Source organism: Cavia porcellus, unplaced genomic scaffold (genome assembly GCF_034190915.1).
Source record: "Cavia porcellus strain 051 isolate PalLab524CR breed Dunkin Hartley unplaced genomic scaffold, mCavPor4.1 scaffold_10, whole genome shotgun sequence".
Taxonomy (NCBI): Eukaryota; Metazoa; Chordata; class Mammalia; order Rodentia; family Caviidae; genus Cavia; species Cavia porcellus.
The window spans coordinates 61,391,728-61,417,421 of record NW_026947493.1 but is presented as its reverse complement, the minus strand read 5'-3'; the positions used below and the strand labels follow the sequence as shown (position 1 = coordinate 61,417,421).

The following is a 25,694-nucleotide window of genomic DNA, read 5'->3' as shown; positions in this document are numbered from 1 at the left end:
TGGGCCTCAGGGACACTGTGCGCCCACCTGCCCCTTGGAAGCTCCACAGTTCTTCAATCGCAGCCAGGTTAGGGTACTCACCACAGGCCGCAGTGCTTCAGGAACCTGTGGACCCTCCCTGGTTGCAGAGATATCCACAGTCCTCCAGACACACAGAGAGGCCAGTGAGGGCACCCCAGATCTGCCCAGCTCCTCCTCTGCAGACCTGTGGCCAGGCGCGGCAGCTAAACAGGCTGGGCTAGGCTGGTAGTGTGGGCCAGCCCACCTATTGGGAGCTCAGCAGGTCTCCAAATGAAGCCAGGAATGGGGAGGCTGATGTGGAAGCCTTAAACCCACCTCTCTCCTTCACTGCACCTGGAAGCCTGAGGGAACTCCAGCAGTCTGGGCGCAGAAATCCAGAGTCCTCCAGACACACAGAGAGGCCAGTGAGGGCACCCCAGATCTGCCCAGCTCCTCCTCTGCAGACCTGTGGCCAGGCGCGGCAGCTAAAAAGGCTGGGCTAGGCTGGTAGTGTGGGCCAGCCCACCTACTGGGAGCTCAGCAGGTCTCCAAATGAAGCCAGGAATGGGGAGGCTGATGTGGAAGCCTTAAACCCACCTCTCTCCTTCACTGCACCTGGAAGCCTGAGGGAACTCCAGCAGTCTGGGCGCAGAAATCCAGAGTCCTCCAGACACGCAGAGAGGCCAGTGAGGGCACCCCAGATCTGCCCAGCTCCTCCTCTGCAGACCTGTGGCCAGGCGCGGCAGCTAAACAGGCTGGGCTAGGCTGGTAGTGTGGGCCAGCCCACCTATTGGGAGCTCAGCAGGTCTCCAAATGAAGCCGGGAATGGGGAGGCTGATGTGGAAGCCTTAAACCCACCTCTCTCCTTCACTGCACCTGGAAGCCTGAGGGAACTCCAGCTGTCTGGGCGCAGAAATCCAGAGTCCTCCAGACGCGCAGAGAGGCCAGTGAGGGCACCCCAGATCTGCCCAGCTCCTCCTCTGCAGACCTGTGGCCCTGACTTTGTTATTAGAGTAATGCTGGCTGGAAAAAAATAAGTTTGAAAGTACATCTTCCTTTTCATATTTTCGAAAGGCTTTGAGAAGAATTAATATTAGTTTTCAAATGTTTGTAGAATTGAACTGTGAAGCCATCTGGCTGTGGGCTTTTATTTGACGGGAAAATTTTATTACTATTTCAATCTCTTTTTTAGTTTTTACTGGTATGTTTCGATTTTATTTCTTCATGATTAAGTTATATGTTCCTGGGAACTTATTCTCATTTTCATTACCGTTTAATTTAGAGTACTGTGATGTTGCATTTTTCATTTATGCTTCTCATAAATTTAAATTTTGTTGTGCAATTTTACCTCTAAGATTATCTAATTTGTTGCATAACTATTCACAGTAGTCTGGCATGAACCTTTGATATTCTTTATTATTTAATTTTACTGTCCTATTTTCAATTTCATTGTTTTTACATATTTATAAGATAGCAAAGAGTTTGTTAATTTCACAAGAAATGATCACCAAATTTGAAGCAAGATCACAGGAAAGCATCCATTTGAGTTAAAAAAAGAATGATAGTGAAGACAGCTCAGAGATATCTAAGATACCATCAAACAGAACAACATAAAATCAGCAAGCAATAGGAGAAGAAAGATTGAGACAGAAAACATAATCAAAGAAATAATGGCAGACAAAATTCCAAGGTTAAGAAACAAGATAGAACTCTAGAGCCATGAAGCCAAAAAGACTTGTTAAAACATGTTTATGGATGTTTTTGCTACAAAATAAAGGTTAAATATGAGAAATCCACTGCTGCTGTCCTTGAAAACTGTAAAGTTCTTTCTCTGAGATGAGGAATATATATATGTCCACTTTCCTACTTATTTCTGTTTGAAATAGTATTGAAAGTCCTACTCAGAGCAACGAGGCAACTAAAACATACAAAAACATCCAAATAGAAAAGGAAAAAGTAAAATTGTCTCTGTTTAATGATATCATCATATACTGTTATTACCATAAAAACTTTGCCCAATAACTGTTAGAATTTATAAATAAAATCAATAAAATTGAAAGATATGAAATCAACAAAAAATTAGTAGTACTTGCAAACACTAATTAAGGATCCTCTGAAAATGATCATAATAAAGCAATAGCATTAGGAAACAAAATATATGGGAGAAAATTTAACTAAAGATTTAAAAGATATATACAATAAAAACTATAAATTACTAATGAAAGATATTGAAGAAGACACAAATAAATGGGAAGGTACTTATATTGATGGATTGTAAGGATGAATATAGTAAAAGCATCCACACATCCAAAGCAACCTAAAAAGTCAATGCAGTGTTTATCAAAATCCTAATCCTTTCTTGATAATAATAGAAAAGAAAATCCTAAAATCTTATGAAGTTATAAAATATCTGAAATAGCCAAAGAAAACTTGAACAAACCTGAAGACATTATACTCTGGTTTTAAAATATATTACAAAGGTCTATTAATCAGAAGAGTATAGTACTAGCAAAATAACAGCACATTGAATCCTGTAATAAGTTAGATGTCCCATAAATAAACCCATGAATTTATAGAAAGCTGATTTTCAAAAAAGATGTCAAGCACACGCATTAGAAAATGGACAGTCTTTACAATAAATAGTATTGAGAAAACTAGATATCAATATGTAAAATAATAAAATATTTTAAATCATATTTTTTAACTTCTGCCATTATAGTTGTAGGATAAAATATTTTATTTCCTGCCTTTTCATAGTTATTTGAGATATATTTTTTACTAAAAATACTGGAAGACTGAATTCTTTTTTGTGTCATAGTCAAAAATATTTAGCAATACTCTACTCCATGAAGAGCCTAGAGAAAAAAAATATGCATATACACATTATCATAAATTGTCCTATTCTTGCTTTTTGTAAAAAAAAAAAAAAAAGTGAAATTAAAGTTGTTTTAAATCCCTTTAGCCCATCTACTTCAATTCACTTGAGAGGAATCAATAACATCATCTGATTATCCAAATTTGTAGTTCAAGCTGTAAGGAATTCTACCTTGTATTACAAAACACAAAGTGTCAAATTGGCAAGAAAAATTTCAGAACTGTAAAGACACATAAAACTTTTTTTCACTCCAACATAACTTCTGAATCACTACAGTTTACAATTTTTTCCATGATATTTCACTTTTAACTTAGTCTGGAAAACAACTATTAATAATAGCTGGATCCACTTACTATGTTAATATTCTTCAGTACCTACTGTATACCAGGAATTCTCTGCAAAGCACGAACCAAACTGTCGAAAGGAAACAGGCTCCCATTACCATGTAGGAAGATTCTAGTTCATTAACAATGGTGTAACATTAGGTTATGCAAGTGAGATATTTTGTTACTGGCCAAGAAAATAAATGAAACTATTTGAGAACCAATAAAATTTTAAAAAATCAATAAAATCATACACATAGAAGTATGAAAAAGTAACTAGAATTTTACCTAATGTATCAGGAAAGACTTCATAGAGGTATCAAGAAGGAGTCATAGATGAAACTGGGTAGGGAAGGCAGCAAAATTCAGCCTCTCCAAGATCTAGAGTCCAGAAACTGGTAAATAACAAGTTGGTGAAGAAAAAAGTAAAAGTTGGAGATATAATCCACAAAGTAGAGAAAATAACAAAAGAATCTGAACTCTCACTTCTGCTTGTGGCTCATGGGGAAGGGAACCTAACTTTACAGAAGCAAGATAAACTCCCAGAGCTGAGACACTCAGGAAACAAAGGCTGCTGACTTTCTCCTATGGAAGCTATGAAATGCAAAAGTAACACATTTTGACTCCAAGCATACACCTTCCCCAATGCAGACAGCAGCTGGAGAAGGATTTCTGGTGTGGGTGATTTCCATATCACCAGAAAGTACTCAATCAGGTAACATTGGGAAAGGAATTGATTATTTAAATCTGTGACTCATAATGACTAAAAAGCAACTTCACTTTAGGGCTTCCAGTATTACTTTCCCACAGTGACTGGATGAGAGACAACCATGGTGGAGAGCTGTGGACAGGGAGTGGCTACAAGGAGATCTCCAGAGAAGTTTAAACTCAGGCCCACAGGGACATAGGCCTTGAACCTCTGGTGAGAACTCAGACCCAGCTTGAACTCAGAAACAGCTGAGTCTGAAAATGCCGGCATAAAGTACTTGAGCCCTTGCCCCGCTGCTTTCATGTAGTGTATATCTAAAGTCTGACTGCCTTCCCAGTCTGCCAATATGAGCAAGTATACATTTTGGTATGGACACTGCTACAGTCTGGAATGTACACAGAGGTCTCTGCAAAAGAGGGAAAGCATCTCAGAAACTCAAAGTCCATACATTAGGTAAAGGAAACCATGATTTCCTGGACAGTAAAGCTGTAGATCCTGGAACAAAAAAAAAAAAAAAATTCAAAAATATCAAGATTTTTTTATCTGTTTTGGGGCTTATTTTCTTACTTTCTTTTCTTGTTTTTCATTTTTTTTTTCCTCTTTTTTTTTTTTTCTTTTATTGGAGCCTGGGGAATTTGCCTTTTTTCTTATTATTTTTTCTCTTTTTTCTTTTAATTTTTTTTCTATTTTTGTTCTCTGTATTATTTCTTCTGCCTGTCATTTTTTATTTTCTACTTCTTATTTGTTTCTCTTGCTACCTTTAATCAAGTTTTATAACTATTTTTCTACTCCTTAAAAGGATCCTTTGTCATCCTTTTCTCTTGTCATCTCCCACTGTTTTAATTTTTTTATTCCATTATCCTATTTCTAAGCCCTTACATCTTCATAGAAAAGGAGTTTATCAGAAGTAATATTTGATAGAATAATAATTAAGAATTTTCAAAAGCTTAATAAATATCAGTCCTGGGCCTCAAGAAAAACTATAAATCAAAGAAAAAACAAACAAAAATCTCTAAGCAAATTAGAGTAAAACTTAAAAGAAGAAACAGATAAGCAGCTAGGAAAGAAGGAAAAGTCATTACTTTCAAAGACAGTAGCAGGACTGAAACCAAGTTTATATATGAAGCAAAATGATAGGTGTGAAATGAAATGACTCCTAATCTAGTATTCTATTTTCAGCAAAAACACAAACTTTCATGCTGATGAGAATACTATGTGGTACAACCATTTTGGAAAACAGTATGCAGTTGTTAAAAAAAAGTCTCAACATATATCTACCATTTATGATCAAGCTGTTCAAAGTGTTTGCTCAAGAAAAACAAAGGCAGATGCTCATACTAAGATTTATGCATGAATATTCATGATAATTCTGTAAAAGCCATAAGTGTCCTATAACAAATACATAGATGCAATGGGATATATCCACTAAGTTAATTGCTATTTAGAAGGGAAATAAGGAACATCTTACTGAAATGATAGTTTTACAGGTCTGCATGGATGTCTATATTTCTCAAATTATAAAATGTAAAATATACATTTTGCTGTGTGCAAATTATAACTCAATGCATCTTTTTGTTACATTAATAACATATACTATGTACTGTATATGGTACATATACATATGCACATACATGTACATACATATATATGTTCACTATAGATGTTTGTCAAATTCTTGCATGACCTGCAAATATATACTGAACAAATATCAAGGTAAAATTCTTTACTGAAGAATTTTATTCTCCATTCCATTAATTGTGCTATATTCATAGTGTATCTATATAATCTATATAAGCACTTCATGTCAAAACGACAGAAAATATTCTAAAGTCTATTGTCAGATAGCTCATTCTTAACCAACTAAAAATGGCCAATATGTAAAAAAAAATAAATTTAAAAAGGAAGCAAAGAAAAGCAAATTAAAATAACTTTAAAGTAAATAAGGCTTTTATTCTATGAAGCCAAAAGAAATTTGGAACTAAATGTTCACCTGTAGGGTAATATCAATTAGTTCATCATCCCCAAAACAAATGCAATTTACACTATAAAAACAATTATCTGCACTTTACACTTTTTAATAATTCCATTAGAAAGGAGCCATCCTAAATAACCAAAAGATAAATGAGGTTCTGATATTTTCACATAAGAATACTAACTATTATAAACATTAAAATAACTATAAATTATCTTAAGGTGTTAAATTTGTGATGTCAAATAATAAAGAGTAAAAAATCAATATTCGAATTTTTTTCAAGGATATAATGCTAATTTTCAAGCTTTTAAAACTGGAAATGTGTGCTGTGCAAAAAGCGTTTTTGCCAAATCTAGTTTTGTAATGAAGATGAAGGAACTTTCATTTTGCCTGGCCTGCTAAAAGTGTGTGTAATGTTATTCAGCCCATGGAAGCTTTGGCAATTTGCTGGGAGACTGATAATACTGTGCCCCACTTGTTACATCACTGGAGGATGCACCAGGAGGTCCCTCTTCAGGCCCTGGCCAGCAATTGCTGAGCTGCCAGAATTCAGCCTGACACAACTAAAGGCTGTGCAGTGCTATCCAGCCTATATTAGCTTTGAGGCTTTGCTGGGAGACTGGCAGACACCACCCCACCTACCACATTACTGGAGGATGCACTGGGAGGTCCCTCTGGGCCTGTCTGAGCCCCGCCCAGTGACTCCAGAGCTGACCTCAGCTGCCTGCCTTTGACCTGGGAAGCCTAAATTGCATGCAGTGCTTTCCAGCCCATAGGGAAGATTTGGTGCTTTGTTATGAGAATTGTAGGCCCGGCTTGGTGACCCCAAGTGACTGGAGCCTTATGGTAAGGTCTAAGGACCTCCACTCAACTGGGGAAACGCCCTGCGAAAGGGATAGATATTTAAAAAAAAAAAAACTCTCAAGAAAAAAAAAAAAAAAAAAACTGAGAACTTCCATTCAGCTAATGAGAATATAGTAATAAGGGAATATAGTAAAATGACAAAACCAAAGAGCAAAATGCAATCTCAAACTTCCATCCCATCCCAAGAAAGCTAAGGAGACACAGAAATAGATCAAAATGTAAGCCACACACCTGAAATTCTTGAAATGACAGCAACTGAAGTAAAGAAGCAATTCCGGGAAGCTATGAAAATAACTCAGATCAGAAATAATCTCCTAGGTAAAAAAAGAAATGACAAATGCAATGAAAAAAATACTGAATACATCTAAAGAAAACATAGTTTTAAAATTAGAGGAATAATGCCTAAATATGGAAACCATGAATGAATAATATAAGAAACAAACAGAATATATGAAACAGATTCACAGAGATAGACAGGAAATCAAAAATTCCATTGAAAGTTGGCAAAACTGCCTCAAAGAAAGTGAAGACTTTCAGAACTCTAAGACAAGATTGCATCTAGTGAACAGGAAAGGAAAGATCTTTTACAAATAACTAGGAATCAGGAAATAAAAATTCAACTGCAAGATAATGCAAAGAAAAAGAACATAAGATTGATACATATAAATGAAAAAGGTGACAATATAAAATATAACAAGAGGCTATTTACAGAAATAATAGCTGAAAATTTCACAAAGATGAGAATGGAAACTGACATACATATCAGTGAAGTATATAGAAACTGAAATAGCCTCAAAATAAAACTATATCTAGACATATAATAGTCAACATCCCAGATATCCAACATAAGAACAGATTATTAAAAGCTGTTAGAGAAAAGAGGCAGATCACCTAGAAAGAAAAGCCTATCAGAATCACAGCAGATCTCTCAACACTATCAATGAAATTAAGAAGAGCATGGAGTGAAGCATTTCACATCACATAGGAAAATGACTTCAAACCCAGACTGATGTAACCCAAAAAAACTATCTTTCAAAATCCATGGAGAAATAAAATACTTCCACAACAAATAACAGCTGAAAAACTTCATGACCACCAAACCAACCCTGCGAAGAACACTGAAAGACATTCTAGACAGATAGGAAAAAACCACTAAGCAAGGGAGAAAATTAAACAGAGTGGAAAAATAAGAGCAGAAAAATAACATGTCAAAAATAAACCAATATATTTCAGTTATAATCATTAATATAAATGGCCTCAATTCACCAATTTAAAAAACAGACTGGCAGAATGGATCAAGAAACAACATCCAACCATATGCTGTATACGAGAAATCTATCTAACCCACAAGGAAACTGTAAGTCAAAGGATGGGAAACAATATACCATGCAAAAGAAACACGCCCCCCAAAAAAAGCAGAGATAGCTCTGTTTGCAGACAATGTGAACTTCAAATCAAAAATGATCCAAAGAGACAAAGAAGGTCACTACTAGTATTAGGGGAAAACTTCAAGAGGAAGAGGTAATAATCAAACATATATGCACCGAATTTAGGAGCACCCAGTTATACAAAACAAATATTAACAGAAATGAAAAATCAAGTAAGCAATAGCACAATTATAATAGGAGACCTTAACATGCCATTAAGACAAAAAGACAGATTAATTAGACAGAAAATCAGCAAAGAAGTAACAGAACTAAGTAACACCTGTGAACAAATGGATTTGGTGGACATATAAATAGTGTTCCACTCAAAAATGACAGAATATACATTCTTCCCAGCAGACCATGGGATATACTCTAAAATAGACCATATACTAACCCACAGAACATGCTTAAGTAAATGCAAAATAATTAAATTATCCCATGCATGTTATGAAACCAAAGCACAATGAAACTAGAAACTAATGATAAAAGAAACTGCAAAAACCACATGAACACATGGAAATTGAATAATACACTTCTGAGCAATCAGTGAGTCACAAAGAAAATTAAAGAAGAAATTAAACAATATCTACAAGCAAATGAAAATATAAATACAACTTACTGGAACCTGTGGTATGCAATGAAAGCAGTCCTCAGAGGAAAATTTATTGCAGTGAGTTCCCACAACAAGAAAACAGAACAAACACAAATAAACAACCTGATGCTACACCTTAAATATATAGAAAAAGAATAGGAAAAAGAAAGGAAGGGAGGAAATTATAAAAGTCAGAGTAGAAATCAATGCAATAGAGACTAAGAAAACGATACAAAGAATGAATGAATCAAAGGGTTGATTCTTTGAAAGAATAAATAAAATTGATAAGCCCCTGGCCAACCTATTTTTAAAAAGGAAAGAAAAATTCAAATTCATGCAATAAGAAATGAAAAGGGTGAAAGCACTACTGATCCTGTGGAAATACAGAAGATCATCAATAACTATTGATAACTTCTACTCTCACAGGTTTCACAACACAAGAAATGGACACATTGCTAGAAACATATGAATAACCAAAGCTGGGTCAGGAAGATGTAAATCTGCTGAATAACCTAATTTCAATTAATGAAATTGAAAATGTAATTAAATCCTTATCAACAAAGAATAGCCCAGGTCCAGACGGATTCACTGCTGAATTCTACAAGAAATTCAAAGAACATTTAATGCTGACACTCCTCAAACTCTTCAAAGAAATTGTAAGGGAAGCAATTCTCCATAACTCATTCCTGGAAGCAAATATTACTCTAATACCAAAACCTGAGAAGTACCCAACTAAAAAAAGTGAACTACAGGCCAGTCTCCCTAATAACCATAGATGCAAAAATTCTCAATAAAATATTGGCAAGCAGAATGAACCAAATCATCAAGATAATTATTATTACCAAATGGGATTCATCCCAGGAATGTAGGGATTGTTCAACATACACAAAACGATAAATGTAATCCACCACATCAACAGAGCCAAAAATAAGAACCATGCCATCATTTCTATAAGTGCAAAAAAGCTTTTGATAAGGTCCAACACTTATTTATGACAGGAACCTGACAGAAAATTGGAATAGATGGTCTATAGTCTTCTATAACAAACCAACAGCCAGCATTATATTAAATGGCCAAAAACTGAAAGCCTTTACCATAAAATCAAGGCTGGAAATACTAGTCAGAGCAATTAGACAAGAGAGAAAAATAAAAGGAATAATGAAAGGAAAGGAAGCTAAATTATCATTATTTGCAGATGACGTGATACTCTACATAGTAAACACCAAAACACTATTGAAAGACTCCTAGGCATAATAAACAAATTCAGTTATGTAGCTGGATACAAAGTCAACACTCAAAAATCAATAGCATTCCTATACACTAACAACAATATCACTGAGAGAGAAATATGAGAATCCACATCATACAAAACAGCAATCAAAATAATGAAATGCTTAGGAATCAATCAAAAAATCTATTCAGGGAAAATCATAATACCTGAAAAAAAGAAACCAAAGAAGACTTCAGAAAATGGAAAGACATCCCTTGTTCATGGATAGGTAGAACAAACATTGTGAAAATGGCCATTCTCCCAAGACTGTCATACGGATTTAATGCAATGCCAACCAACATACCACTAGTGTACTAGAGAAATCACTCCGAAAATTCATCTGGAACCTGAAGAAACCTAGAATAGATAGCAAAGGCAAATCTGAGCAACAAAGGCAAGGCAGGAGGCATCACAATCCCTGACTTTAGTTATACTACAAAACTACTGTAATAAAATCAGTGTGGCACTGAAATAAAAACAGACATGAAGATCAATGGAACAGATTAGAAGAAACAACTAAAACTACTAACACACTCAGCAACCTTATCTTTGATAAAGGGATCAAACACATCCACTGGAAGAAACATAGGCTCTTTAATAAATGGTGCTGGAAAAACTGGCTCTCCATATGCCAAAACTAAAACTAGACCCATGTCTATCACGATATACTAATCTAAAGTCAAAATGGATCAAAAGTCTAAATCTTAAAACAGAAACACTAAATCTGTTGGAAGGCAAAGTAGGTAAAAATCTTGAAGACATAGGGGTAGGTAGAGAATTCATGAACCAGAATCAAACCACTCGGGAAATACTTCCCAGAATCAATAACTGGTATAATGTCTTATTGAAGAGTTTTTGCATGTTGAAATAAATCTCTGGCATAGTGAAAAGAAAACCCACAAACTGTAATAAAATCTTAGTGAACTGTCCCTCAGACAAAGGAGTTCTGTCTAGAACATATAAATATTTTTTTAAAAAAATCAAATCCCCAAAATTCAAAGACCCAATCCAAAAATGGGTATCTGAGATGAATACACAGTTCTCAGATGAAGAAACACAAATGATAAGTAAATACATGAAAAAAAAAGTTCAGCATCATTGGTCATTAGAGAAATGAAAATTAAAACCACACTAAGATTCCACCTCACTGCAGAAAGAAAGGCCAGGATCAAGAAAATTACCAACAACAAATGCTGGGAGGCTTCAAGGAAAAAGGAACTCCTCTGCACTGCTGGTTGGAGTGCAGACCGGTGCAAGCACTGTGGAGGTTGTCTGGAGATTTCTCAAAAAGCTGGGACTGGAAGTCTCATTTGACCCAGCTATTCCACTTCTGGGTATATTCCCAGAACTCAAAACATTATACCACAGTGATATATATGCACCCATGTTTATAGCAGTACAGTTTGTAACAGCCAGATCTTGGAAACAGCCTGAATGTCCATCAACTGAGGAATGGATAAAAAAAGATGTGATATTTTTATACAATGGAGTACTACTTAGCTATAAAGAATGATCACATTGAGATATTTATAAGTAAATGGATGCAACTCAAGACCATATCCATAAGTAAAATCAATCAAACTTACATGTGTAAATACCATATTGTCTCCCTAGTGTAAGACATGGTAATAGTACATAAGGTACAACATACTCAATTAATTCAGTGAAAAAATAAGAATCTTCTCAAACTGCAAAAAAATATTTCAGGGAAAAGGGGGTAAAAGAAAAAGGAAGGGAAAATAAAAAATATCTAAATTTGTATAAACACACTTAGGATAGCTAAGATGAGTGTGCTACAAATTCTATAAGTTCTTGGAACAAAATGTTAACACTCGTAGGATTGGAACAATTTTTTCATGTTTGTGTCAGGTGACCTAAGGAACTCTTTATGATCACTATTTAAAATATCAACCTTCGTTCTCTTCTTATCACAGGTTTTGAAGGTCTACGTCATTATTGTTTTGGGCTCTTTGCTATTGTTATTTATTTATGTTTTTGTTTCTTATTTTTCTAGCAATTTGTTTTATTTTATTTTGTTTTTCCCTCTAATGTATAAAGGATATTTATACATGTAGAGACTTACACATACCTAGAGCTTCTACTAAACAGTTTGTGAGAATTGATTTCATTATGTGTGATGAAATGAACAACTGCTTTGAAGAAAAACAGACATTATGGTATCCACTGCTGATTCCATATCATCATGCTGTGAAATCCGGTAAAGTTTCTATTCTTGTTCAGAGTGGTTTTTAGTCTGTTTTGTATTAATTTCAACATCCATGAAGGTATGGACAGCTATTTTAAAGAGAACATGAGACATTATGGCAGCTGTTTTTAATTTTCATATTGTCTGGTTTTGTAGTCTTATAATGCCTTCACTACTCTGTTATGATCAGTTTTATACTATTTTGTTTTGTATGAATTCGTTGTATGTGAAGATATAGACAACCATTTAGAAGAAAACAAGAGACAATATGGTAGCCACTGTAGATCTCCTATTGTCTTGCATTAAAATCTGTGTCTCTTACATTGTTTTCTTCTGATCTGCTTTGTTCTGCTTTGTTATGTTTAGCTTTACCCTTTTTGAATATAAAATAAAAAAGAAAGAACATTCAGTCATGCTGATGGACTAACTTGCTACCCTGACAAGCCCAATAGAGTGGCTCATTTTAAAAACAAATTTCAGCAGATTGTGGGATAGGAAAGTAGATACACGAGTTTGATGACAGCCACAAATGAATACTGCAAACACATAGACTCCTGAGCATATTCTAATTCTTTTAACAAAACCGAAGCTTATAGAACCTGCCTAACATAATGTCATCCTTGAATACTTAGCAATACCATTAAAGTACTACAATAATAGATGCGTAGTAGAATCATTCCCCAGAATTTTGAAGACTACCTGTCAAATTATTTACAGTCTCTCTGCAGGTAGATCCACTATTTGAAAGACAAAAATTAACACACAGACCTACAATCTACTAAAAACAACCAGGTCTTGCCAACGTTTTCAATATATGGTATAACCACACTCCACTTGACTTTGTTTACATAATAATTCTTCCTACCATGAGATAACTGCTCTTAAAGTATAAAAGCATTCTATTTATGTATAGGAAACACAGTTGCATGCATGTGAAACCAAGACACTTTGGTAAGTTAAGATTAAATTAAAATTTTGAGATGCTAAATTTTTATAAAATAATGCATATTTGTAATAACTTAAAATAATTGTTACATTGTTGGAGCTGTTGTTACTAAATAAACGTGCAGAGCTGTGCTGTGGCCCAGGCATGGCTAAACTGAGAACAAAGAGACACCTCAGGGGCAAGATAGGCCACAGCTAAGGCCACCTGAAGACTTTCTGGATAGCTTTTCTTAATTAGCATCATCTGTTGCTCTGAGGGGTCCTTGAACCCTTCCCAAGATTCTGCTCAGGTTTCCTGCATCTTCAACTTAACTCCTTGCTTGTTCTGAATAAACACGGGCTGCCCAGGATCAATAGGTGGGCCAGCTAACAGAGTTATGAACTCTACAGAGGATTTTGGTCCTCCTGAAGCCCTAAAGATCATTCCTTTGGGTGTTTGCCGTGCACCCATTTGGGGGATTGAGGATGTAGGCACAGACCCCAACATTACATAAAATAAGAAACAAAAATTTTTAAAAGATTTTGTGTTCTCTTTATTATTCTACCACTCCAATGAACGTTGAAGTTAACATAATAACTTAGAGAAAATAGTTAAAAGGGTCATACAGTAAGTGATCTTGCTTATACAAATAGTTTAAAACAAAATCTACACACTCAATGTAGATGAATTTGTCTAGGTTTGGGGATAAGTGTGATTGAGGGATGATGACTAAGAAGTGTGATGTTCCTTTTGGAGGTAAGGAAAAGGCTTTAAACTTGTGATGGATACCAATTCTACAACTACTCTAAAAGCCACTGAACTGTGCACTTTGCATGTGTGAATTATATAGTATATAAATTATACTTGTTATAAATTAGATTAGCTATATAAATACAAAACTACTACGTTCTATTCCAGCAAACTCGTTGGTACCCAGAGGCTACAATTTATTTCCTTTTTCCAAAAACCATGTGAATTACAATATATGAAATGGACAATTATTTGATTTTTGTCCAATACATTTTTATGCAAAAATTCACAGTGATTCTCCACGTGAATTCCCCAAAGACCTGAGGAAGTTGCCCTGTTGTGATTCGCTACCATTCTTCCCTTTCTCCCTCTGTGACCAACTTAGGGTTTTTATGTGACAAATTCCCAAGTGTTACATATTAAGTGAAAAAATTAACATAAACTGTACATGAGATTTTCAGATGATAATATGAGAGTGCCTGTGAGAAAATGAAGTCATAATGGGGTAACTTAACAATTTCTGCATGTTTATATTGAAGAATTCAGAAAATACTTCTTATAAAAACTTGCATATTGATTTTCATTACAATTTTCAATCAAGAAATTCAGCACTGTTTTTGAAACTTCTAAGTAAATAAATCTGTAATACCACACATTATTAAAACTCCCATTAGTCATAAGATTCTAATGAAATGCAAGAATAGCCACCCAAAATGAGAAAGCTTAGTTTAAAAATTTACATCTATCCTGAAAAGCATATTAAAAGTAAAATGATAATTGTATAAGAAACATTATAATAAAAATGTATTTCTTAACAATATAACAGTGATGTAAAAATACAATTTTTAAAATAATACTATTTGTATGTAATCAAATAATTTCTTAAACCATATATGAAAATATCACAGGTAACTTGATAAACTAAGCTTGATAAGCAATAGCTACTATTTAACAATAAATTGTGAGAGAAATTTATATATTCTTTCCTGAAGGAAGAAATAGGACATACTGTTATTCTGAGGCACTAGAGATCCCCTTATAATTCAGCTATGGAAAGTACATGCCAAAGTCTTTTGCAAAAATTCAATCAAGATGTATCATATTCTTTGGGAAGGGAGAGCTTGAAATTTATGCAGGACCTAATATGTGCAAGTAAAATTCATGGGAGTTCATCTAATTTCTCTAGGCTGATCAGCAGGAATGACACCATGAAGTTAATAATTATGCCCGTTTGATACATTAATGAATTGAACATTGAGAAGGAAAATTTTTCCCAAAGCCACCCAGTTAGCAACTGGAAGCATCCCATTCCTAATGCAGTTCTTCTGGATCACAGACCAGCTATTTTTCAATGTATACATCCTAGTAAGCGTTTTACTCTCACATCTGCAAAGATTCAGCTTAATTTCCACCCTTAGTCAACTCATCTTCTTACCACAAGTAATTCTCTTCCTTTAGGTACTATTATGATGTCATAAATGATCACTGTTTCTGTCTTAAATCTAAGTTATTTGCATTATATACATGATTCTTTATTAACATATGTTCCCTTTTAGCTTCAAATAAAGCTTTTCCTCCCAACTTACCCAGCCCATTACAATGCAGTTTTCTTCCAAATGCTGTGCTTTTAACAGAATTAATAGCTCCACTGTGTGTTTTTCTCTTATTAGCACCGAGCCTTTAAATATGGTTTGAGACTACAACCCCTCATCTTATATGCCATTTCGCTAGAGGACAAGAGTGGAGGAACCATACTGTATTTGGATTTCAAACAGCCTGAATCTAAATGACAAAAATCCTGATGTTCTTGCAGGGAGCAATTCCTCTGAGTCACTCCTGAGAAGTGGCTTTGCCTCACTGCTCCACTGACACATAATGATCTGCAGAGGCTTCCTTCCCTCAAAGGAAACGTCTTTAATTGGAGAAAGCAGAAGAAAAAACAATTGGGCCAAGTTTTCTCAGAGGAGCATAAACTATTTCCACAGCTCATCTATAAGTTTCTCCCTTCTCCTACCTTTTCACAACTCTATAAACACACATATGCATCCCTTTTTTCATAGATTAGTCATTTACAAACAAACAAATTATTTGTACCAAATTATTTCACAATTATCTTTTTAAAAGATGTTATCAGACAATGTAATCAAATAAATCTTGGGAGAGCACTAAGTGACGGCCTTCATTCTCCAGCGTAATGGTGAGTGGGGCAAAGATCTCCACGCAAGACCATAAAGAAAATCATGCTCTGTCTTGCAAACAGAAACAAAATTAAATTCTGCATGCTCAATTAGACTTTCTAATATAGAATGGGGGCCACAGTCACTTGTTATCTAGACTAATTCCAAACTTTGTATGAGTTTACCCCAATCTCCTAATGACACTGACAGCCCATTACCTACACATGATCTATCATCATATGAATAATAACATGCAGTCGCAGCAACCCTGAGATTCTATCACAGTCTACACATCCTAAACAAGAGGCTGTCTCATGTCCACTCTGAGGCTTCTTCTCTACCAGCTCCCTGCCTTTTCCCATGCTCTGTCACAGTAATGTCCTCCTCATGAGTTAATATGGGGTTGTTTTCACTATTTTCAAACCATGCTGACACCTCTGCCATTCTTGTATTTGTGTTTCTTCTGCATAGAATGCCTGTGCCTGAGATATTTACTTAGCTAGCTCTCTCATTTAAAAAAAATTATCTGATCAGTTTACCTTTTAAAAAAGATTTTTGTAATCATTTCCACTAAGCTCTATTGCTTTTTCTGGATTCGTAATTTTTTTCTAGCCCACAGGTTCCTAACCCCGAGGTCGTGGACTGCTACTAGTCTGCAGACTGTTAGGAGCCATGCCTCACAGCAAGAGATAAGCAATGGACCAGCAAAGCAAAGCTTTGTCTGTATTTATAGCATCCTCCCATTGTTCATGTGACCTTCTGAGTTCAACGTCCTGCAAGATCAGCAACAGCAACCGATTCTGATGGCAGTGCAGATCCCATTGTGGAGATCTAGCACGTGTGCTCCTTATGAGAATCTCATGCCTGATGATTTGAGGTGCAACTAAGGCAGTGATACTAGTGCTGGGGAACATCTGCAAATACAGATTAACATTAGCAGAGATATTTGAATAGAAACCATAAAGTTTCTTGCAAATTCAGATCAAAATTCTATTAGAGAGCAACAAGCGACAAGTAAGCTAACATTTAATGGTAACCCAAATTAGATTACAGTGTAGACTGGACATTTGCAACACACTTCAGGTATGCCACCAAACTGTCTCCTATCACTCTAAGATGGGACTAATCATAGGAAAACAAGCTTGGACTCCCATTATTCTATATTGTAGTTAGTTGCATAATTATTTGATTATATATTACAATGTAATAATAATGGAAATTAAATTTACTGTAAATGTAAAGCACTTGAATCATCCCAAACTCCTTCTGCTGAAATGATTGAGGATCACTGTCCTAGAATTTATCCCTAATCATATAAGACATTTCATGCTTATTACCTGTCTCTTACTTTAGAATACAAGTTCCATGATGGTCAAGACATGATTTTTTCTGCAGCCTAACCATGTGGAACATTACTAGAAATATTTAAGAAATTTGAAACATATGTTGAGCTCATTATTTAGAGAGTAAACTATTAATCAGTAAATTAGAAATTAAAATTGCAAGTCATGTTTTAGTTTACAGATTTTAAATTAGCATTGTGCTCACTGTTCACTCCTGAAATACTTTTCCTCTTGAAATGCTTGCCTTTATCGACTGTATATTTACTCAGTAAAAATACTCATGAAAGTGCACTTTTCTTAACATTTATTCAAGGAGCACATTACATTTATTCAAATGTATACTACAAAAATCTGACTATTTCTGAAATTAAAGTGTAAACCAGATAACTCCCTACTGAAGGTAGTGACACCTGTTTGATTTCAATGTTGTACCTTAAAGAGATTTCAAAATCAACTTAGATTTCCTATTATCTTCTCCATATTGTTATTGTTCTTCCATCTGAGAGATATCTAATATTCTTCAATGGACTCTCCACTCCTGCTTTCTAGTTGTTTTAACTAACTGGGGTCAGGTGCTGTTACTTACATTCTAATATTTAACTAATATATATGTATATTATATGCATATACACATAAATTTATATATATTTAGTAGGTATATTATAATAAATATATATATATATAACTTTAACTAGTCTGCTGCCTTAAAATACAATATTTAAGAAAGAGGCTCCCAACTTTGTTTCTCTCTTCCTTTCTCTCACCTCTCTTTCTCTCTCTTCCCTCCACCCCCCCCCTTTACAAGCTACTTCCCAATTGCACAGTATCCTCTGTTGCTCACATCTTTTTGTTGGCATCAACGCTACAATTTTAATGCTAATACTAATGATTTAACCAAAATATATATCCTTCTTCTCACCAAGCATGAAATTGAAAATCTGATCCAGTAGAAGTTGAAGTGATGAAGTTGCCAATGCAATGTAGCACATCAGGTTTTTAATATTTTATGGTTATGGCAACAGTTTTGGAATAGAGAGACATATTACTAAGTTATAATTTTGTTAAACTTAGGAGAATGAGAAAGATAAACACTTCCATTGCTGGTTTTGAAGATACAAGATTACCTGGTACAAGAAGGAATGAGACAGCGCACCACCTGACAAGGATCTGTGAGGGCTCTAGGACTGATGCCCCAGTTGGAAGCTAGCAAAAGTGGAAACTTCAGTCCTACAGCCACCAGCAATTAAATTCTCTCCATCCTCCACAAATAAACACATCATAGTACATACTTTGTTTAAATCTTGAGATACAGAGCAGACCAGATAAAATTTGCCCAGAGAAATGAGAAATGAATTTTACTTTTAGGCACCAAGTTGATCATCATTTTCTACACAACATAAAAACTAACATACTACTGTCCCCAAGCAGAAATAAGAAAAATCATGCCCTACAGGAAAACATAGACTATGGAATTACCATATACACTGCTTTTATAAATTTCAACTTACCACAAAGTATTGATATGAGGATTAAATCACACATTTTCTGCATAGAATTTAAAGCTTTATATGAATATTAAACATCACATGAATTGAGTTCCCTTCCCATTTACTTTATTTTTGTAACTCAGCAGATGCCACAGCTCCAGCCATTCGCGGTGGTGAGATCTTCCATGTGACCAATCCTCCCAGACAGGCTTTGAGCCTCTGATAGTGAGAGACTGGAGTCCTACCTGATGGCAGGACTACCTCATTCACCTGTCTGTCACACAGGAGTGGAGAGAGAAGTACTGGAAACTGACACTGACCCATTGTCCTGGGTAGTTGGAGACTGGATGTTAAATGCAACCCATGAATTTCCATATAATGGCACAGCAAAGTGGTTTCTTGTCTTCCCTGTACTTGGACAACCTTCTACCAGGGCTCCTGAACTCACTTCAGCTGTTTGCTAAAATGGTAATAGGATTCTTATTTATTTGTGGTTTCCATTCTAACAACAATCTACATGTACTTCCTTGTATTTTGACACATTGCTAGAGAACCATAGCTACTTGGGAGTTTCTACTGCTGAGTTCTTCCTGTTCCTCATGTCAGAACCCACATCATGATGCCACATTATAGTCAGAAATTATGAGTTACCACAACCATGCCAGCCAGCGTGATCTCAATTAGCAGTTCATGACTCATGGATAATGGAAACTAAACAAATTGAATAAAATTTAGTATTATTGACACAATAATTCAATAAAATGAATATGATTGCAACATCTCTAATAACTTTCACTGCTTCTGTTATTTTCTACCAGATAAAATATATATTTTATCAAAGTCAATGAGGATTTTTGAGTTGAATTTCATGTTTTTACAATTTACTAATTTGATTGTAATTTTGTATGGTTGTTAGTTATGATTTCCTTCTCTATGAGTCTCTTACACTTGCTTACACTCACACTAGCATTACTTACTTACACACACACATAAACACACATAGACACATGCACACATACAATTCGTTATGATAAATCACTGTAATACATTAAAAGTATCAGAAATATGATCTCAAATTTCCTGGAAGTTCTTATTGTATTTTTTTCAGGCATGCAATTACTATTTGAAGAAAGAGCTGATGGAATAAAATTATAACTCATAACAAAAATACTACATTTTTTAGTTACTCATTTCATGTTACTGATCTTTCTTTTAAGAACAATTCTGATGTTGAGACTTCTCTGGATTTTGTCTCCATTATGAATCTCAATTCCAATAGTATATTTTCTCAAGGTCATTTTCAAACTTTTCTTCACAAATGCAGTACCATCTCTGGTAGCCTGTAAACTTTCAGACTTAAGCCCTTTTTTTTCTTTCTCTTTTCCCTTCTTCCTTCTTCTCAAATCAATTGTGTCTCAATAGAACATAAAGTTGTTCCACAGTAAAGGATTAAAAAGTAAATGTACTTAAAGGCTCTATGATACAGACTAAAGTTTAAATTCTAGACAAAGCCATCAAGTCAAAAGCTAAAGAAATCTCAAGCATAATTTTATTTAGCAACACCAGTATATAATACATATTTTGTACAACTTAAAATGATGACCATAAAGTTTGGCAATATATTCAAGACACACTATAAAGACTGAGTTCATTAGAACTATATTCATACTGGAGCAAAATTTCAGATTTTCAGGAATCAAACACTTGTACAGTGATGACAAACCTTTTAGAGCTTTCAAATTTATAATAAACGATGGGATGTGGGACATGTGCCAGAGGTTCGTCACCACTGCAGTACTACTATAGAACATCGAAAAAATATATATAGCTCTTATCTGCAAATGACCAACTTCTTGTTTAAAAAAAAAAAGCTATTCTAAAGTAGTAGCATATTAAAAATACTCACAATTTCTTTAAGATATAGAGAAATTCTTCAAAAGTTTCTGTGAATTTTTCTGGTCCATATAAGGCATAGCCACCATGCGCTTTTTTAACATGAACAGCTACGTTGTGTGAATCATCAGGTTGGTATTGACTTCCATCTGTCACTTCACTAGGTTTTCTGAACAAAGAAACACAGCATTTCATGATATTGCATTCTATGTGAAGTTTATAGGCATTTTTACTTTATTCCCAACAAGAGAAGTACATTATTCTGAAATAATTTGCCATTGTATTAATAGATCCTTTTTTCAGTACCTCAGTAATGTTATATTTGTCATGCTAAGCTCAAAAATTACCTGTGAAATATTTTCAGTGTAAAGGACTGGGTTAAATGAATTATAACTATCTTAAGCAATTGAAAAATCTTTCATAATGTATTAGGTTTATGTAATTTTGGAAAATTTTTAAAGTCAATAACTAATGCTCTTCTCTTTATGCTCAAAACAGTTGCTTTCAGTGTAAATGCAAAAAGTTTTGTTTTCCGTTGGCAAAGTGTGAACATTTGATGGTGGTTCCCATCCTTTGTGCTTGTGCTATGTACGATATGTTACAAACTAAAGTTCCCAAAATATGTATGAATGACCATTTCCCATTAAATAACATTTCTATTAATAACAGCTGAAAATTTAAGAGAACGGAAAGAAAAAAATGTTGTTTATTTTTTAAAAAAGACAAGGGTAGTGGGAAAATGATAAGAAAAGTCACACTGTCATAGATTTAAGGGCGCCTTGGGTTGCACATTTTGTTCTCTCTCTCGGTACTCATGGCCTTACACTTGCTAGGCAGACATTGTGCTGCAGAGCTAGCATAACCAGAGATCACCACCCAATCACAGATTGAGTATCATAGACTGGGTCATTAATATACATAAAAAGATTTTAAAATAAAAAATAGATATTATACAAAGTAAAAATAGCAAACTATCACAGTAACACGTATTGAATCCTTAAATGTCTAGTTATTGCCAAATTTCATACATGTTTTCTCATGAATCATGTGAAATAGAAAACAGTATTGCTCATTTACAAGGTAAGGAAATTGTGGAGAAAGACAGTAGCTCAGAGAGCGAAAGAGAGAACAAGAGAGAGACAGAATGAGAGAGAAAGAGAGAGAAAGATGAAAAAAGACTTAGACTTAGACAAAAAATTCCAGAAAGAAGATACTAGGTATTTTCCAGGAAATAAACTTCTAAAGTTTCTAAAATTTTGTGCAAAAATATTTTACCTTATTATAATCAGTATACCGAAAAACAATTTTTTAAACATTGTCACAGGTAATCATTTGTGGACTAATTTTTACTCAAGGTAAATGATAGAGATGTGTGGAATTATTTATGGAACTGAAGTGTTACCATATAACTATAAAGTGTTACCAACAACTATAAAGATAATTCTACACCCATCTTTGATGTCGACATTTGAAAGTTTTGACTTTGTTTTTACTGAGTATGAAATAAACGAAAATGTTCATAATGTACTGTAATTTTTAAAACTAACAAAAACAACACTAGTACACTCACCCAGAGTTTTAGGACTACATCATCACTAACGTGTACAGTATTCTACAGCAATGTCCCTATGGACAAATGACACACACTTAAGAGGTAACTCAGACTTTTACTTCTATTACTGCCTTGAATTTCAGAATACATTTGTGAAAAGATATTTCTTTTAAAAGATTACTTTAATTTTCAATACTTTGAGCTCTATGGAAATGAAATACTTCCTATAGTTTCTGTAACTTTTTTGTTAGTATTTTTCAACTTTGTGTTCCTGAGATTTAATGACTCTAGCTGGTTCATTTTACTTCTGTCCAAGGTTGCATTACACATTCATGTACCAAGAAGTTTTATTGGTGTTAGTGGTGCTAGTCTTTTGTATATTTTGTTTTGAGTTTTTGGTAGTCTCCTAGGAGATGTTTTCTGCTGGTTTTCTGTAAACAGGCTTCTATATGAAAGACCTCAAGAGATAGCCTCAGAAGTGGAACTGAGTCATAATTTATGTTTATACTACATTATACTGGTAATGTCAAATTATTTTCCCAAGTGGCTAACTTCACAAGTTGTAACTTTTTGTTGCTCTATGTTCTCACCCCTACATTATTAACTATTTCAATTTTTAAATGAAAATAGTTAATGATGATCTAGTTGATCTAGTTTTATGTACTTACTAATAATGACCATATAAAAATTATCAAGTAATTTAACTCCTTATTTGTATTTATTTATTTATTTATTTATTGGTATTGTGGATCAAACACACGACCTTGCATCTGCCAGGCAGGCGCTTATGCTGCTGAGCTAAATCCCCAGTCCCTTATTTGGTATTTTAAAGTAAAATGTATTCTAAAAGCTTGGAGTAGGATTAAGATCTTATTTGTCTTTTTTGACTGTGTCAAAATTTGATTTTGCAAAGCAATAATTCTAAAACTCTGCATTTAAGCATGAATCAAAGCTAAGGCACCAAACTATACTAGAACTTATTGATTTTTCACTGTCATATATTTGCAATTTTAAGTCAGAATTTTTAATCTCAAATACCAACCCATTCACTGTTAGCCACATCCATTTGTGATGCTTTGAATGAAAAACTAAGAAATATAAAGCTTTCTTGGAGGATTCTGAAGGCATATTTTCCTCAAACCCAGATGTGCATTTGTCTAGAGACTTATCACAAGGCTTTGTCCTCCGTTTACAGTTTTATTATAACTCTTTTTTCAAACGCTTTTTTATTTTAAAGAGATTAAGACAAAAGAGGACATAACAATGCAGATCAGAACAGAACAATGTAAGCAACACAGTATTTCACCACAAGACAACCCAATATAACAGTAACTACCATAATGTCTCTTTCTTTGAAATAGTTGAGCATACATTCACATACAATAGTATCAAACGTAACAAAATAGTATAAAACCATTCAAGAGAATGAAAGTATTACAGGGCATTCAGAACCAAATAACAGAGAATGAACAATGGCTGCTACATTATTTCATTTTCCATAGAAAATTTGTTTATACTATTACACATAATAAAATCCAATAAGATACAATATGATAGAACCAATGGAAACAAAAGAACAAAAGCATGGTAGGACTTCAGAGTAAGATGATACTAAATCAGCACTAGCTATTATAATGTCTTGTTTTCTTCAAAATAGCTGTTCATACCATCACAGATAATAAAATCAAACAACCCAGAACAAATTCCAACTAATGAAGGCAAACATTATAAGGCTTCAAAGCAATGTAATGCAGAATCATGATTACCATACACTCTTATGTACTCTTACCATTTCTTACACTAGGGAGACTATGCGGCATTTATACATGTGAGTTTGATTTATTTCACTTATGAGTATGGTATCAAGTTGCATCCATTTATTTATAAATATCTCAATGAATCCTTCTTTATAGCTGAGTAGTACTCCATTGTATAAAACTACCACAACTTTTTTATCCATTCCTCAGTTGATGGATGTATTATAACTCTTAAAACCCTACAATTTTTATTCCTCTAAATTTTTCTTTAGTCTTTTTTAAGGCTTATTTCTAGGTCTCACCCCAGCACTCATGTGATTTATAGATAGGCATGACTGGCTTTTGGGTATGTGACACTAGATCAGTTCACAGATTGGTTTAAAATAATTCTGCATGTGGGTGACTGACTTACTTGAAGAAGAAAAGACACACCCTGGGCGTCAAGGGCACCCAGCAACAGGCTTGTATCCTGGTAGAGTAAACAGGAAAATAGAAGAAAGTCACATGGCTTCCTGCATGCCATAACATGGACCATTCCTCCTCTGCCATGCTTCCCTGCCTTGATGCCAACTGACTATGGACTAAAACCTACAAATTGTGAGCTAAAATAAACCTTTCCTCCTTTAACTTGTGAGCCTCAGGTATTTTGCTCCAGCAATGAGAAAATAAGTAAAATAGGCCAAATACTTTTAGTAGCTCTATGTAAATTTTTCTAGATGGTAATTAGAAACAAAGTAATTTAAACACTGTTTCATAATATCATTCCAAACAAGAGAAATAGCAATGGGTAAATTTTTACCAACAGGAAGTAATTGAGTTTTTGTCTTGTATTGAACAAGAGTGTTGACATTGTCATATATGCGGCCAATCATACAAAGTTGAAATTGAAGAGTCCAGGGTCTATTATAGATTTTTGACAAGTAACATTGGAATCTGTGTATTTATTTAAAAAATGTATATTTTCTTGTTAGAGGTGAGCAATATTTACCTTATTTCTATTAAACTAGTGATCATGCCAAATTCAGTCTTTCTTTTCACTTCCAAAAAGCAAAAGAAAACGTGCAGTTAAAAATGAACACTTAGATTTACATATAGTCTTTTGTCAAAGCTGTAACATTTTCCAGGACACATAACAAGCTAAAGGAATATGTAAGAAATCAAATTGTTTACACAAGATTATCAAGGATTTTTTCTCCTAAGGATAAATTAAATTAAAGAAAATTTTAAAAGTTAGGTTATCTCAAGGCAACTTTTAATACAGCAAAACATTAATACGTACTTCTAAAATGATAATCACATAGCATATTCCTTCGTCACTCATAGCATAAACTTCTTCTATTGACAGTTCAACTCCAAAAACATTTGCTGAACTATTAACTCAGGCAAAAATTATCCACTGTCTTCACTATCTCAGCTCCAAGGTATGAACTATTTGTATCTTTCCATTTTACTCTATTTTCTCCACCCACATAACATTACTGAATTAGTCACACACCTGGGTGATTTCAAATCTACATTATCTAATTTTAACTGCTCCTTGATTTTGTTCAGCTTTCCTAAATTAGCTATTTG

The 25,694-nt window shown here is 34.3% G+C and overlaps 1 protein-coding gene across 1 annotated transcript in view; it reads right to left on the bottom strand.

Annotated features, from left to right (window-relative positions):
* Cnbd1 (cyclic nucleotide binding domain containing 1) overlaps positions 1–25,694 on the bottom strand; it is a 349,396-nt gene that overhangs the window by 256,236 nt on the left and 67,466 nt on the right. The window contains exon 4 of the mRNA XM_063256859.1: positions 20,827–20,982. Within this exon, the coding sequence (XP_063112929.1) occupies positions 20,827–20,982 (156 nt within the window). The remainder of the gene's footprint in view (positions 1–20,826; positions 20,983–25,694) is intronic.